General features: G+C 38.1%; 1 protein-coding gene across 3 annotated transcripts in view; it reads right to left on the reverse strand.

Moving 5' to 3' along the window:
- Positions 1–226: 226 nt before the first annotated feature.
- SCLT1 (sodium channel and clathrin linker 1) overlaps positions 227–16028 on the reverse strand; it is a 30185-nt gene continuing 14383 nt past the window's right edge. For 2 of the 3 annotated variants that reach the window (XM_059843781.1, XM_059843783.1), the window contains exons 13-21: positions 15601–15699; positions 15072–15143; positions 14316–14390; positions 13706–13851; positions 13222–13414; positions 11660–11856; positions 3501–3579; positions 2327–2422; positions 227–483 (exon numbers count right to left, since the gene is read on the reverse strand). In XM_059843781.1, coding sequence (XP_059699764.1) covers positions 421–483; positions 2327–2422; positions 3501–3579; positions 11660–11856; positions 13222–13414; positions 13706–13851; positions 14316–14390; positions 15072–15143; positions 15601–15699 — 1020 coding nt within the window. In that variant the 3' untranslated portion in view covers positions 227–420. Of the gene's footprint in view, positions 484–2247; positions 2423–3500; positions 3580–11659; positions 11857–13221; positions 13415–13705; positions 13852–14315; positions 14391–15071; positions 15144–15600; positions 15700–16028 lie in introns of all 3 variants that reach the window. The other variant, XM_059843782.1, reaches the window with a different exon arrangement.

Raw genomic sequence — 16028 nt, forward strand, 5'->3', positions numbered from 1 at the left:
ACAAAGGATCCTCAACTTGTTCCCAAGTTACCAGCACTATAATGAAAAATGAAAAATACTGCACATGAGCAAAGCCCAGATGAATTTCAACACAAGTGTTAGCTACTGCCTGGATGCAATCTCGTCACAGTTGGAGCCACTGGATTTTAGACCAAAAAACCCTGAATGTGCCACAGCACTGTGCCAGATTTTTTAATTTCATTTTTAAAGGACTTGAACGACAACATTTTGCAGACTTCTTCTGATCTTTATTGTGCATACAGAGACAGGATCTTCATCCACTCCTTTTCTTAGCAGAATTTAAGTTTTACAAGCCATGCTGTGCTTTTGACTGTTGTGCTCCAATATGAAGTTTCTCCAGCAACCTCCTAACTCCCAGCATGAATGGGAGTTGATAAATGAATGATTAAAACCACATGTTTAAATAGTTTCCAGATCCTTCAGGGAAGCAGCTTTTTTATTCTGTGTAGTTATCAGGCTGAGCTGTAATGAAACACAAGCAGGTGATAGCTTCATAATAATTATTTGTAGGATCAAAGTAATAGTAACAGTAGAACTTCCATACTGAATGTGTCATGAAGGAGGGGGAACACGCACAGGCAGTGTGAATTTGGGATGAACAGCAGAAGTTACAATGCACTCTGTAGATGACTACTGCTTTTGTCTTAATTCAGATCCCAAAGAATACAAGATGGTAGGGAGCAGGAATACACTTCAAAAGACACCTACAGGATAGATGGTTTAAATTTGTGCAAGCATCATTTTGTATTTTTTTAATGGTTCTTACTGAATCACTATTATTTCAGAATAAGCTAAGATTTACAGTCATTGAACTGACCACAATAAAAGGGTAATTTTTAGGCTCCCTCCTAGTCCAGCTCTAGTCTGTATCTGATACAATTTTACAGTGAAGGTGAATAAAGCAGTGAGAACACACAAGCCAGAAGGCAGCCCTCAGCCTACAGGTTAGAAATAGAGAGAATCATTACTCTGATGGAATTCACATGTGAACATTCAGGCTTCTGGGGCCTAGGAGAGAATAAATACCCAGATTCAGAAGAGGGGACATTCTTGCAGCACTACTGGAGACCTTTAGCAGAGACAGTGCCAGCATGTGTTTTTTTTGGGGTGGAGAGAAAAAGGAAGGGGCTTGGCACAACATTTGTGAAGTAGAGCAGCCAGGCCTCTGCAGTAACCTCTGCCATAAGGGCAAGGCAGTTCTGAAGTCTGGCAACAGCATTTGGGCTGCACAACATCAGCTCTCTTTGTTATCTCTCAGAGAAAGCCTGGTGAGGAACAGCTAATTACCAATGTTTCCAGAAACAGCAAGACCTCTTCCTCTCTGGGCACCAAGGCCACAAGTTTATTCCCTTGCAATGTGGCATAAGGATGTTTGGGGTTTTATGGGAAGACAGCATCTTAGAAGCATTAGAGCTAAACAGATCCACATAACAAACAGGAGGTTAAAAAAAAAAAAAAAATTCCTCTTTCAGAGCAAATCTTCAGCAGCTGAATAGACCTTGTCATGACAGAAAGCATTTAGAGCCAGGAACCACAGCTTATGTTATGACAGCTTGGCAGCTATGCCCATTTATTCACTGCTGTTGGGAAAAAATAATGCCATTTGTCCTAACTGAGCAATTTAGGTCAGCCAAACATCTCTCCTCTCTGCAGCTCACATGGGGTCACCCACATTAACAAGCTGTAATTTGCAAATGGTTTTCCTAAATCAATGTTAAAAAAAAAAAAAAAAGCAGGAGGCAGAAAGACCATCTTCACTTAATAGGAGGCCAACTTGAGTAATGAACTTCCTTGGCAAAAAAATGAACTCAGTGTATAAACCCCCATGGGATTTCCTTCAAGTTGTACAGCTGAAACACTATGGAAAAATTGAATACCTAGAGGGATACACTCTCTCTCCTACACCTCTCCAGTGGCCTGGAAAGAAACAAGCATTTCCTACTCTGTCTACAATTTTTACCACTACAGGAGCTGCTGCAGCTGTTAGACACAGCCAATGGTAACTGCAGTGGGTGCACTCCAGCAGACAAGCAAACAGGAGCTACAGTTATTTAAGCATTTGGAAAGGCCTGTACACCTTCATTCACACATTGTGAACCATGCAGGCTTCATTCATATGAAATTCCACAACCCTAAGCTGTCAAATAAACACCCTGTCAGAAGGTGACATGTCCAAAATCCAAGCTTGTTAAAATCGTGTTGGTAATAATGCTCATCAGTGATCACCTCTGCCTGAAGAATGATGTCAAATGAGTACTTTTGCACATTCCATGTGCTTGGATAAGACTTTCTGTGAGCTGGGTACCTGCTGGGATGCTGTGGCTGCTCTCTGTTCTGCCTGGCTCAGCCGCCTCTGAAGCCTGTCAATGTATTCCCGATACTCCGTCATCAACGTCTCATCCTGTGGAAACAGAATCTCTCATCACAATGCCAAGTTCTTTTTCACTGAACACCCTCATTCAGTGGATAAAGAGCAAAAAAAAGCTTAACACAAGAGGAACATCAGAAGTGGAACTGTTTTCCCCTTACAATAAAAGCCTGAGGACAAACTGCTGACACATTATAGAGAATTTCCAGCTCAATTGTCAGACATCATCTGACTTTTCCAATCAATCAATCTGCAGGGGAAGTTTTACTCATTTCAACACCTTGCAGCAGGATGGATTGAGGCTAACATTTTAATTCAGGTTATTTTATCCATGCAACCTTAAAACAGAAATGGTTTAGCTATTTAGCTCAGAAGAAAGAAATACAGTAGATAATACAAATGGGATGATAAACCTGCTGCAGATCTCATCTGTTCCCTTCAAAAAGCCTTTCTTAACCAGCCTTTACTCACTTCTCGTATCATTTTTGTCCTCTACATAACACAGCACTACAAAAAAACAAGACAGAAGGACTTATTCTGGATAGAACTGGATGTTATCCCAGATTTATAAGGCTGACAGGAAAGCCCTTTCCTAAAGTGCCCATTAATTATGGAACAATGCACATTCCAAAACAACCCTGCCCTTCATCTTTAATGGATAATGCTTTTAGCTATAGTCATACATGGACACAGAATGTAAATTCTGCATACACACAGCATGTGGAGAACTTGGTGAGTGTATGTGCCACATTATCCATAATCCCAGTGTGCCTGCTCCTGCTTAGGGGCTTGCAGGGATTCACAGGCAGAAGTTAAGTTCAGAAGCATTTCCTGAAATTTGTCCAGAATTGCAAGATTAGTCACTTAGAAAGACAGAAAGATGATTTCCCCATTCACTTCTGTAATTTGAGAGTAAAGTTCATTTGTCTTCCTGCCATTGGAACATGTCAGTCAGCAAGAAACAGTGAGGCTTCCCAACTGTTACTGACTAGCCCTGTCAAAAATCCTTAATTTTCTCTAAGCCAGCAACATAACTCACCTAAATAGGTTTCTGCTAAGATCTTAAGTGTATGCACACTGAAAGTAGCTGTCACATCAGTCATTATCTTACCTCAGTTACCTTCTCATTTGCTATTTCCAGCTGGGAAATGAGCTCCTGGCTACGGAGTTTTTGTTGACGCAGCTCACTTCTGGGAATCAGAAGAAAAGATGCTGATTGGCAAACAGTAGTACTTCAGTTATTGGAATGTAATTTCATAGATAGCTCCCTGAATTGTGGAGGCTTATGGTGGGTTTTAATTGCAGGGTTACTCTTAAGCCACCCATTTCAAAAGCACCACACAGCACTTCTTCATGCTGTGCATTCAGAAGTGTAATGGCAGAGGAACAAGATGTATTTGTTGGAATCAGCAAGACAGTGTCAAGAGCACTTGACATTTTACAGGGTTTTTTTTTCCCTGTTTATTGTACCTTATTTTGGAGGCATGTAATCTAGGATGCAATAAATATAAGCTGCATTTTGCACACTAAGTTCAATATTGAGATTAACATTCTAATTAGTGTTCCATAACCAGACCTCAATGTAGGCATTTAAAAGGTGCTTTGAAGTACCTAAAAATAACTCACTCTATACTTGTGAGACAGACAACAATGTGACACTTTGTGAGGAAAAGGAAAATACCACCTACTTCAAAGCAGTCTTTTTACTTTTATACTGAATGAGTTTTAGTGATCTTCAATTTACACAGTATGGAAGACAAAAAACATCTGGGTTATGACAGACAATCTCTAAGCTAGTGCCTAAAGGAAACAGTTATTGCCTTCTATCAGCACAAGAAGAAGGATGACTAAAGACCCATCTCCAGGAATTTTGGCCAGGGAAAGATGCAAACCTAGGTGAGCTGCTCTAACCGCTGACCAGTCTCTACCACCTCACCTGTTGCTGAAACTGCATGGGAAGCTAAAGCCTTTATTCTTTTTGAGGAAATGGAGGTAAGGCAGCAGATACTTTAACCTCAGACTTTCACCTTAAAGTCTGCTATTTTAATGATGACACTTTGTTCTTAACAATGATTTGCTGTTATAAACTTTTCACCTTAGTGCTTCATAAAAGTTTGATACATGGCACTTGAAATGCAAGGTTGCAATGCATCTGTAACATCAGGTCACCACTACATCTGGTGAGGAGTTTCCACTCACCTGTTCTCAACCCACCTTCCCAACCTCTTTCACCAGTCCCAGGTAGGTATCACAAAAACTTCAACAACTTTGAACTTTCATAGAAATGAAAGTACATAGGGAGATATTTCAATGTTGTTAAACAGTTAAAATCACATCTAGGTTATACCTGTTATCACCTGTGAACACTTTTATATAAAGTAAGACTTAAGATTGCAGGATCAAGGCAGTATGTTAGTATGTAACATCATTTTTGTAATTTGTCCTCTGTAATTAGTAGCAAGCATCAAACGAGGCATTTTCAATATAGCAGACCAATTTGTAGGTGCCCTAAAAATTCCGAGTTACTGAAAGGAGCCTGTCTCCTGTGCTTGTGCTGAGGTGTGGAATTAGCATGCTTAGCAGCACAGACCATAAACAGAGTTTACAGGCTCATACACAGCTGTGATGAAGAAATTATTTTTATAATGAGATCACACTGAACACATATTTAAAAGGAAACAGTTTAACCTTGTAAGCATCAGGAAATGTGATGGCTATTGAGCTAGACAGTTGATTCAGTCTGTGTTAACCCTCCCCCAAACACAACTTATGAGATCTCAGTATTAGAAATGAGCAATAACCCCAACTGCTGGATAATTACACCAGCCCCCACTGCACATTGTCTTTGCTAAGTGAGCAGGAAACAAAAGGTGAGCTTCCAGCATTTCAGCAGACGGGTGATAAATCCACCAGCTGCAGCAAGTACTTTCTGCAAAGCTCTCATGACAAATATAGCATGTGCCAGCTGTTTTTTTCGTTGAATTATACTATAATATGCTTCAGTTACTCTTAGTAATTATGAATTTTCTATACAGCCAGTACCTGCAGCTGTCTCTCATCCTGGTAATATTTTTTTTCTTTAATGAACATCTTAAAATAAGCAGCTATGGCTGCCAAACATTGCACAAGTGCAGCCAAGAATAATGTTTCAGAAAAAGAAGCAACTTCCTCATCTCAAGATGCCATGCAATTCACTCCATGTACTCTTCAGGATGCAGGGAAATGGAGAAAGCATTCATAGCCAACATTTCATATATTGCCACCAAAAAAGGTCATTCCTCAGAGGCAGACTATTTTCAATCACAGAAAAGATAAAAACAGAGAACTCCAAACCCCATCCATGCCTACTGATGAGTCAGGGACTCCAACTATGACAAAGAAATGTGTCAGAGGCAAAAACTGGAACAAAGACACCCAAAATAGCTGCAGTCAGATGGCTCAAGCTAAGCAAAGTCTTTAAATATAAAAACAATATAGCAAGGATTCCCTTTTGTTAAGTACTGACAATTATCATGCAAGTGACTATTAAGGAAATGAAGCCATTCTGTATAGTTACTCAAATAAAGGAGTTTATGCTACAAGTGTTTTTTATCCCCCTCCCCAAACATTATATCTTGCTACTAGACAATAATGACACATGAATAGGATTATTAATTTGTTTGTTCACATTGTGTATTATTACTGCATTTTATTACTTCTGTAATTAAAGAGTTCAGATTTTAAAGCTCCTCAAATGCAATGTTTCATGGAAGGAAAACTTACCCCCTTTATAGTTAAGGCCAATGTTTATAAATTGTTTCATGCACTGTTTTGTAGAAGAACAGACCTGTGTATACCTATTTCTACCCCTATTCAAGCTAAACTGTACCTAAACTGAGCAATCATCCATGTGTCTGACAGGCCAAAGCAATATCCATGGCAAAGCCCAGAGAACTGTCAATTTCCTGTCAGTTTTCAAGTTAGAGGATTGACCTTTTTCCCTGTCTGCAGTTGTCCAGATCTAGTCCACTTGAAGGGCATTCTGGGATGATTCAGTCATTTGATTCAATAGAAAACTTTGTTTATCCATGTGAATCTTATTCTTGCTCCAACCAGAATCATGTTCAGCAAAAATAAGCTCTTGGTGTTGGCCACTGGTGCAGAGTCTGGCAAGGGTTTATCTGCTCACCTGCAAAATTCTCTCTCTCTTTATCTCAGCTTTTCATTCTCAGGGTAAGGACCAAAAAAGCTACAAAAAATACTGATACTACAAAAAATATGCCAACAAGATGGCAGATATGATTAACCATCTTTTGTATTTGTGCATTTATCTACAGACCTGAAAAGGTGGGCTTTACAGAACAAATCAATCATCTGCCCTTATTTTTAAAACTTGCATAGAGTCTGTCACTTCATTTTATTTGAGCAGAAGCTGGCAGACTGAATTACCCTGGTTTTGCCTGAATTCTGCTGTCAGAACTGTCTCTTTCAACCCTTCCCACTCTACCCTCTGTTCTGCTGTTACTGAAGTTTATTTCCTTCCAATTTACAAATTTCCTAAACACCCCTTTGGTATTGCTGATTCCACTTCCTATGTGCTGTCATTTATTCCTCTCAGCTGAAGTCTGAAGAGCTACAGAGCTTTACAGTGATGCTGTAAAGTAACAAGAGCAGTCTTATCCAGATGTGGCCAGAGGAACCAATCTTCTGGATTACAGTGCTTCAGTGAAAGCAAGAGCTTTTAAAAACTTGTTCATGCTTTCCTCACTTCTTTCAAAAGTAAATTCTTTCAGATGAAGACAAGAAAAGTAAAAAGCACTCGATGTTGATTTTTTTACCATGACTGTCAAAGGCAGATCACCTTAAATTTTTGGGACATTCTAACTGAGAGCCTAAAGCTTTACAATTGGAAGCTCTACACCCTGTGGATCAGCAACAGCAGCAACATGGATTGCTTCTAGTTCTTATCAAATTCAACACCCATCTCTGGAGAAGTGACACTGGAGATCAAAATGGCTTTTTCAACATTAAGTCTGATTTGATTATTTAGATTACTTGGACAACATTCCACATATAGAGGAGGAGGGGGAATGAATAAATTAGTAACTCAAGAATCAGTTAATCTGATGAACATAAAATACTTAAATTATTCACCAAGACTTAGAAGATCTTTTTTTGTTATGAAAGAAGTTTGACAGTTTTATAAAATTTCTATATTTCTGTTTTCCAATTAAATTCCTATAAAGAATATGAAAGATGACTTTTTTTTTTTTACAACTTTTCACAGTGATCACTCACTCTATACTATTTTACTACTATTTTATAATGGGAAGCATTTGCTGTCTAAGTTCACTTCAGTACATGAGAACTCCCAGTCCATTTACCGTGGATGCAATCAGGGGTCAGAGCAGTTTGGTTTCTGACTCTGCCAGAGTAAACACTGTGGGAATAAAGGGAATAAACTTGGCAGTAAGTTGTTGGCCACGCTGCCAAGAGCAAGGTTTGTATTTGGAATGATGACCTGTGTCACAAGGAGCAGTGACCTCCTTAGATACCTTCAGGGTTGACTGGCACAAGGAGAGGGAAGCAAAACTGGCTCCTTGCCCTTCTGCAAGGTGAAGATGAGGTCTGTTACCCATAAATCTTCTTTAAGATGCATGCAGCATCCTAAGAGGCTCAGAGGGAAGAAAGCTTTTCTCATAAATGAAGACTGTAATACATTTGTATGAAGAAAATGTAAATGTAATTTAGTCTACAAGTATTCAGTGCACTGCCTCCTGTTTCAGCCCTGGTTCTGAATTCCAAGTTCAGTTTTATCAGCAACAGTTACATGTTTAACTTGAATGAGATCCAAAGGTCCAGAAAAGCACAGAATAATTTTCAATCAAGTCTAGAAGTATCAATTTACTTATCAACACTTGTATCTACAGCTTTTTCACTGATCTACTAGATTCTTCTGTTTTTTACATTATAGACTATCATTACAGTTTGCAAAATGTACTTTTACTTCTTAATTTTTTTTCAGATCAAAAACCCCCTAACATTCACTGGTGCTGCTTCATTCCTTAGAATTATTTGAAATTATTTAATGCTTCTTTTGTGCATATGGATTACACCTCACCAACAAAACCCTGCAGACTTAGAACATGACAAATGAGCAGCAAGGAATGTGGAAAAGTTACCAGCTGCTGCTGGTCAGTTTAATAAAGAAGCCAAAATGCTTCAGACACCTTCACATGGGAAATGAAAGCAATGAGGACAGAACTGGAAAACCACCATGACTTTCAGGCAAAGGAATGGGAAACACCTACACTAACAAATGGGACACTGAGTCAGTGTTCATGGGAGCTGCACTAACAGCAACCTCCTGGTGCAATGCAATCTAAAATGCTTCCCCCACACACATGGACAGGACTTGGTTAGGAAGTTTCTAACTTCCTAGAAAACCACTCAGCTATAAAACACATTAGCACGCTGCAAGAGTAATGAATCTTGTTAAAAACTGTATTTTTGTTAAAAAATTTAATTCTGCTACATGTCACCAACACATCTTCTGTATTTGCTCATGTATTTACATGGATCCTCTGTTCCCTTGGACCCCACCACAAGGCTGGGTGAGAACATTTCCTGCATTAGCCTCAAGAGACCTTTCAAACACAGCATTTAATTAACAATAGATTAATTAATCCATTACCAGTATCAGTCTTATTTTGTGTTCTTAGTGAAATTTCCCTGATAAATGCATTTGCTGCAAAATTATTCAGCTTTTTAAATAATCAGCAACTTGATTTTAGCTCCCAACACAATAAGAAGCTATTTGCTCCTCTGTACCTGCAGTCAAAATGTTATTGTGATAGATGAAAAGAAATATGATAATTATACATTTATAGTATAAGCAAGGACTTCTGTGCTGAATAACTACTACAATGTAAATTCTGGTGCTGATCTTCACACCAACTGCATTTTGCACTACATTGCTGAGTGTCTGGCAATGCATATAAAGTGAAAAATAAGCTGGCTTTAAAATTTCCAGATAATACTGATAAGCTTCAGTTAGACTACTTCTCACCATGATATCAGAGCATCACTGCACAGATTTAACACCAAATTCCTGATGTCAGTCTAAATGACAACCCTCCTGTGTCTGTTGCCAGCTGCCTTGCCAGGTAGAGCAAATGCCTGATAAAGACTTCTATTTCTAGCTTATACAGTATGAAAAGGCATAACACACAAAACCATGTCATAAAGTAACTGACTTAGCTTTTAGACTTGCACCAAAATATCTACTGCAGTCACATAAACAGGGACATTTTCAAGATTTATTACCCACTTTTCATCCAGGTTCACAAAGCAGACTTCCTTGTATTTTCTATGTCAGCATTTTGCTGCAGAAAAATAAGGTCTAAATCTTTTGGTCTGCTGTAACAACATTTTAACACTGAACAGAGTAAAGGTTTTAAAAGGAAAACAGCTATATCACAGATAACTTTAATTATTTTGGAAGTCTGCAATTTTCTCCTTTTAAGTGGAACTTGCTGAACCACATCCAGGATCTAATGATGAACCTAGAGGCTCAGCTGTGAAGTTTTGTATTTTGTTTTACAGAAAATAAACTACGAGTTTAAGAGCTAAAATTTACCTTAGCATGAAAGACTGCAAAATAATTTTCTTCTCCCAGTTACTGCATTTACAAAAGATACTAAGAAGGTATCAGTAAGAGCCAGCTAATTACATACAGTGAAACTACACCACTAAAACTGTCAGTGAATCAGCTCCCAGTGTCTCATAAGCTCAATACTCTTGTCTTCTGAAAGAGACTTTTCCCTTTCCTAAAGAACTGTTTAATAATAACCTTGGCAAAATGCAGGAGGTTTTAAGGGAAAATAAAGCCAGCCTGTATCTGAACAGATAAGGTAAAAAGCCCCCTGTAACTGTTTGCTTAGGGAAGGTTAAGATGAGCACACACTTCACTGCAAAGAGGGATATCCAGGTTAACAATAGTGGCAAGGTGGATCTTCCTGGCTTGTGTTTAGAGAGCTGGGCTCTAATCCCACTCACACCACTGGAATTCTGACAGCCAAGCTATGCTTCAGAAACTGTAACTACAGATATTGCACAGGAAACTGGAAATATGATTGAAGCTGAGAATATGCAAAGCATTACATTTGTAATAAAACATTAAAAAAACCCAAGACTACCCCAAAGGAAAGGAAAGGTAGAATTCACAGGTTCCCAGTTTTAATAGGGAAAAGCTTTGCTTCCATGTTAACATGATAGCAAAGCAACTTCTAAAATCACTCAGCAAAGAACCACATGAGTGCATCACTCTAAGTCATTAAAGGGCTGCTTCAAATTTATCAAGTTAATAGAGCTACATAACCTGAATTTTTGTTCTCAAACCCACTGAAAGGTAATGCAATGCTATATTCCTTCCTAACTAATTTTAAAGAAATTAGACTTATGAAATAAGGCTTCCTAGTTTTTGTGGACCAGTGTGTCAACTTCCTCCAATTTTGAAGAAGAGGAGATTTTGAGGACATAAACTTCTCTGCAGTTCTATAAAAATACCAGGCTAATTTAATCTCAGATTAATAGCCTACTTGAGCTATCTGACAGTGCTTCCTGAGCCTAGAAATGAGATGAAGCACAGGGGACACTTGCAAAACTGAAAATATTCTTGTATTCTACAATATTCTAAATATTCTAATATATTCTTCTATTCTTTTTCTTTTAGTAATATTCTAAAATATTCTTCTATTCTAAAAGCATCAGCTTAGAAATGGGGATGAATTAAGAGAAAAATTTATATCATATTTTTCCTTAGGAGAATTACACAACCCATTTTTATCTTCATTTATAACTGCTCAGAAGAGCACATTAGATGTACATTCCAAGAGGCTTTTGTCCAGTCTATTTTAGAAGTCTGGAGATTCACTCCACAACTGATGTTATGGCTTTTCTGAAGAGGTACAGAAATTCTCATAATCCAAAGTTAAAATTGTCTAAATTGAGTGTGCTGTATCTTGAAAGAGAAAAATCAAAAGGAATATATTCCATTTACTTTTTGTCATTACAAAACCTCGGACATTATCAACAAGATAATGAAACAGTGAAAGTTTCCTTCAGTGCTAACTTCAGAGAGGATCACAGGTTCTGTTTAGATCACTCTTTGTTTTGCTGCAAGCACATCTTTGAGTCTGGATGGTTTGCCCTTCACGGTTTTCCACCACAAATTTTTCACAAACAGTATCTGAACCACACTTTGCAGAAGGAGAACAAAACTGCACTTACTTCAGCTTACTGATCCTGGCTTCTGCAGTTTCAGTGAGGTTTTTTGTTTCTTCTTTCCACCTGTTTGTTGCTTTCTGCTGAGCTACCAAGAGACGTCTGAGCTCCGTGGTGGACTTGTGACTGGTGTCCTCCATCTCCCTGAGTCGAGCTTCATAGCCATGTTCTTTCACTGCATGCTCATGCTCCATTGTGCTTATCTAAAAAAACCCCACAAATCCAGCACAATCAAATCTCTCACTCCTTACCTTTTTTTTTAATATTTGTTTTACAACGCCCGAGTTAAATTTATAAACATTTGTTGGAAGTGTGTAAGATACAATAATTAAACTTCTAATTATATACTCAGAGATACGTGTTCCCAAAGCCAATTTAAGCAAATAGGACAACTGACAATAAGGATAATGAGCTGTGGATGCTTATTTTTGTAAGTAATCTTTATTCTTCTCCCTTGTGTTTTCTCCACAGAAACAAGTTGGTTCTTTTTCATCTAGCTAAATGTGTTAGGAGTTTCATAACTGCATCTGCAACCCTTTGTACATCAGAGGGAAATGAAATCAAGCAGTGAATCTTATCTGTGACTGTAATGGAAGCCTTCCTGATTAAAAATGAGACAGACAAAGATTAAGTATATGCTTTCTGAGCTTCATATCCACCACCTCTCTGTTACAAGATTTTCATCCTTTGTTTAAGCAAAGGGTTCTGGACTTGTACAAGAGTCCCTGCTCAATTTCACAGCTTTTTTTATCTTGTAGTGCAAAGTGAAAGCCAAATTTGAGCTGGTCCCCACTCACATCTTGTAAAACTGCATACTGAGGTTGTTTTCATTGCTCCAGATCCACAGGTCCCTTTCTTTGGTATCTTACACTGCAGAGGGGAAGGACCAGCTCCCAGAAAGCACATCAAGGATGAAAGCTGTTCCTCCCTCCAGAAGCCACAGGTACCCTGAATCTGTTGAGGTTACTACTGATTCCTTATCCCACCTGCAGCCTGCTCAGGGGCATTTAATGGAACATGTTCAAAAAGAACAAAGCAGCTTGCAGCTAGTACTCTTGCTTGCAGCTAAGCATAGAGAAGAATTTCCTCTGCCCAGAAAACAAGAGCCAATGTCTGACAGCCACACTGTTAAATTATTTATTATTTGTGTGTCCACCATGTTGACTGCCCTGTCATCATGAAGGACACACAAACAGAGGAACATTGTGGGCAGAAAGTCAGACAGACAAAGATTTCTGACACATTAGAGACAATAAATAAACAAAGATTGGGAGTTGCATTATTTAATCTATTCATTGCTTATTATTTAAAGCAAAGGACATTTGGGGTCTTCTGATCAAGGAGAATTTAATACACATTAAAATACAATTTCATTAGCAGAGATTGAGTCCCCCATGAATTCTGAGGACACACAATGCAACAATAAAACTACTTTTAAGCAGCAACCAGGAAGCATCACTGAAACTCTCAATCTTAGTTTAAACATTTTTTGCTTTTTTCTTAGAGCTGCTGCCTTACTAAGCAAATATTAGCCTTGCATTACAAAGAAAAAAACCAAAAAAACATACCTTTATTTTAGCTTTTTTTTGAGCCTCTACTGCCAGTTTTCTCAAACCCTCCATTTCATTTTGCAATTGTTCATTCTCCTGCTGAAGTTTTAGCCTTTGTTCACTGACAAAGGAACTCTTTTCTCTTTCTGAATCCAGAGTGCTTTGCAATTTACAGATAACTTCCTGGCAGCGGGATTTCTCTTCCTCAGAGCTAAAAGAGAGGGAAAGTCTGGCTGTAACTGAAGAACTGAACAACTCCTGAACCAGAGAATGAAAGAAGTAGACTGGGAGCTATCCACAAATCAGCTAAGAACTTTATCATGATGATGAAATTGATAAAATCAATCTTGGTTTCACAATTATGGTATCTTGATACCATGTCTGTTACTGAATAAAAAGATTTGACAAAGCCCTAACAACACACATTGAAAAGTTTAAATAGTCCAAGTAATTCCCACTGCTTTCTCGTCTTACTTCTGTAAACATCTGTAACATCACTTACTTCATTTCCAGCTGTTTGAGTTTATTTTGTGTCACCTGCAGACTCCTCTGCAGGTCATCCTTGGCAGCTTCTGCAAGTAAATACTTCTGATGCAGCTGCTCCAGCTTCCTACTGTCAGATTCATGCTCTCTGTGCTCCCTGTAAATCTGAAGAGTAAACTTAATGTCAGTTTACTCCTCATTGCACCCTCTTTTCCCATGATTTAAAATTAAACTGTATTTCTAACATTGTTGCTGCCACTTGAAAAAGAGGAAAGTTTCCAAGGATCTGATCAGACATTTATTTTGCTTTCTGTCTACTGATCTTAACTGGAATATGTACCAGCATCCAGTATTCTTCTAGTTATGCTAAACATGTCTCTTTTACTTTTGACACTTTTCAAAGAACTTTCAGTTTGGTGTTGCAGCTTTAAAAGACCTTCTGTATTTAAAAAAAAGAATGCAAACAACCTTTAAAGTAAATATATGAAAATTTACAATTAGGAAAATCTACTCAAAAATAAAATAAGAAATTAACGGAGAAATGCATGAAAAATGGAGAAAAAATCTGTGTATTTTTCCTTCTGTAAAGAGATCTTAAATGTGATGTAAAATACATTAAATTGCCTTACCTTTTCAAGTTCTTCTTCCACTGCTCTCTTTTCTCTAATGGCTCGTTCAATTTGACTTTGTTTTTCTCCACATTCCTTTTCATAAAAGCAATTTTTAAAAAAGATTTAATAAATCAGAATAAAAAATCGAGAAGTACTGAAGCCAAACATCACCCAGTGTAAATGCAGTTCTTGCTGCTGCCATGGATGCATTTGATTTTATTTTCCTACTCATTATTTTCTCTATAGTATCATTCAATATAAAGACCAAGACACATCAAATGACACCTTATAAAAATAAATTTAATGCATAAATAGGTGCATGAGCACTGAATTCTTTTGGTCACCTGCATAAATTCTTACAAGTTCCTGGTTCATTCAGAAATAGGATATCTGTGATCCACAGACTTTCTCTTAGGATACTTCCTCAGCTTTCATATCAGCTTTCCGTTGTACACAGACAACTACAGATAAGCATGGAAGGCTGAGTTCAGTGTATCTCTGAAAGAAACAGGGATACTTAAGAAGTGCCATCACATGGGAAATATTTTCTAGAGCACAGATCTCACTGTCAAAATGCCTGTGAATTCATCTCTGGAGACATGCAGGATGTAATGTGCTGTACAACAAGAGAGGACTGTCCTACACAATTACTCATTAATCACACATTGATTGACCTAAAATACTGAATTCTAGTGGAAGTATTTCAGCAAAAGTCTTAGTTAAAGTCTTAGAATGTTTTCCTACTGAAAATATTTTTAACACTCAACTCCATACCATCTGAAGAGCTGAAACTTCTTCTGTCAGCCGAGAAACCTGCATGTTACACTGCCTCTTGGCAGTGTCTACCTGTAACCAAAGCAAAACTACAAAATTAGTCCCACAAACTACTTTTCCATCTTGCTTTTTGACACATATATGTAGTATAGAGGTGGTGCATGTATATAAAGCATGAAAATACCTGGGACTGCAATAACTGGCAGCTCTTATGACATAAATAATTATTATTAATCCACACTATTTAACTGAGGGCGTTTAGGAGAAAAAAAGCACAAATGAAGACACCACAAGTGCCATTCACATCTTCACAGTGCAGCCTTCTCCATGCCAGTGTCTGCAGAGACACCAACAGTTTTGCTTCTTGTTTAGAACACGTCTGGACAATGAATGCTGAAGAGGATGGTGCTGTCAGCATGCTGCCTTGCCACTTATTTTATCCAAACTCTTGTGAGAAAACTGCTTGTGATGCCCATGCACCAGAGGAGAACCAAAAAATCTTCCCATCTTTCTGAACAGCATAACTTACTTCTTTTCTAATTCTTGCAGCAGTATTTTCTGCAAGTTGAGACATTTCCTCCTGCAGTTTTTTGATCTCTTCTTCTTTTTGTTTCTCCCCAAAGAGTGCCTAGAAGAGAAATAACAAAATGAAATATGACTGATATTTCAGTGTGATACTAAGAGCATCAAGCGAAAAATCCACACTGCTCAAAAGACACCTTCTTTTCCCTTTTACTTTTTACACTGAGACTCAGTAACACTGACACTGAACACATGTGGCACTAAATGCACATTCTTGTAAATCAGAACCACACAAAGAGTTAGTGTCAGTAGATGCCTTTTTCTACTGGGACTTGGAGATTTTGCCTGAGCATGGAATTATACACAAGAAAGCACAGGAACCCAGAGCAAAATCTCCACCTCAATTTCCTACAGAGCAAGGAGAAAACAATTGGA

This window comes from Haemorhous mexicanus, chromosome 4 (genome assembly GCF_027477595.1).
Source record: "Haemorhous mexicanus isolate bHaeMex1 chromosome 4, bHaeMex1.pri, whole genome shotgun sequence".
In the NCBI taxonomy this organism is placed as follows: Eukaryota; Metazoa; Chordata; class Aves; order Passeriformes; family Fringillidae; genus Haemorhous; species Haemorhous mexicanus.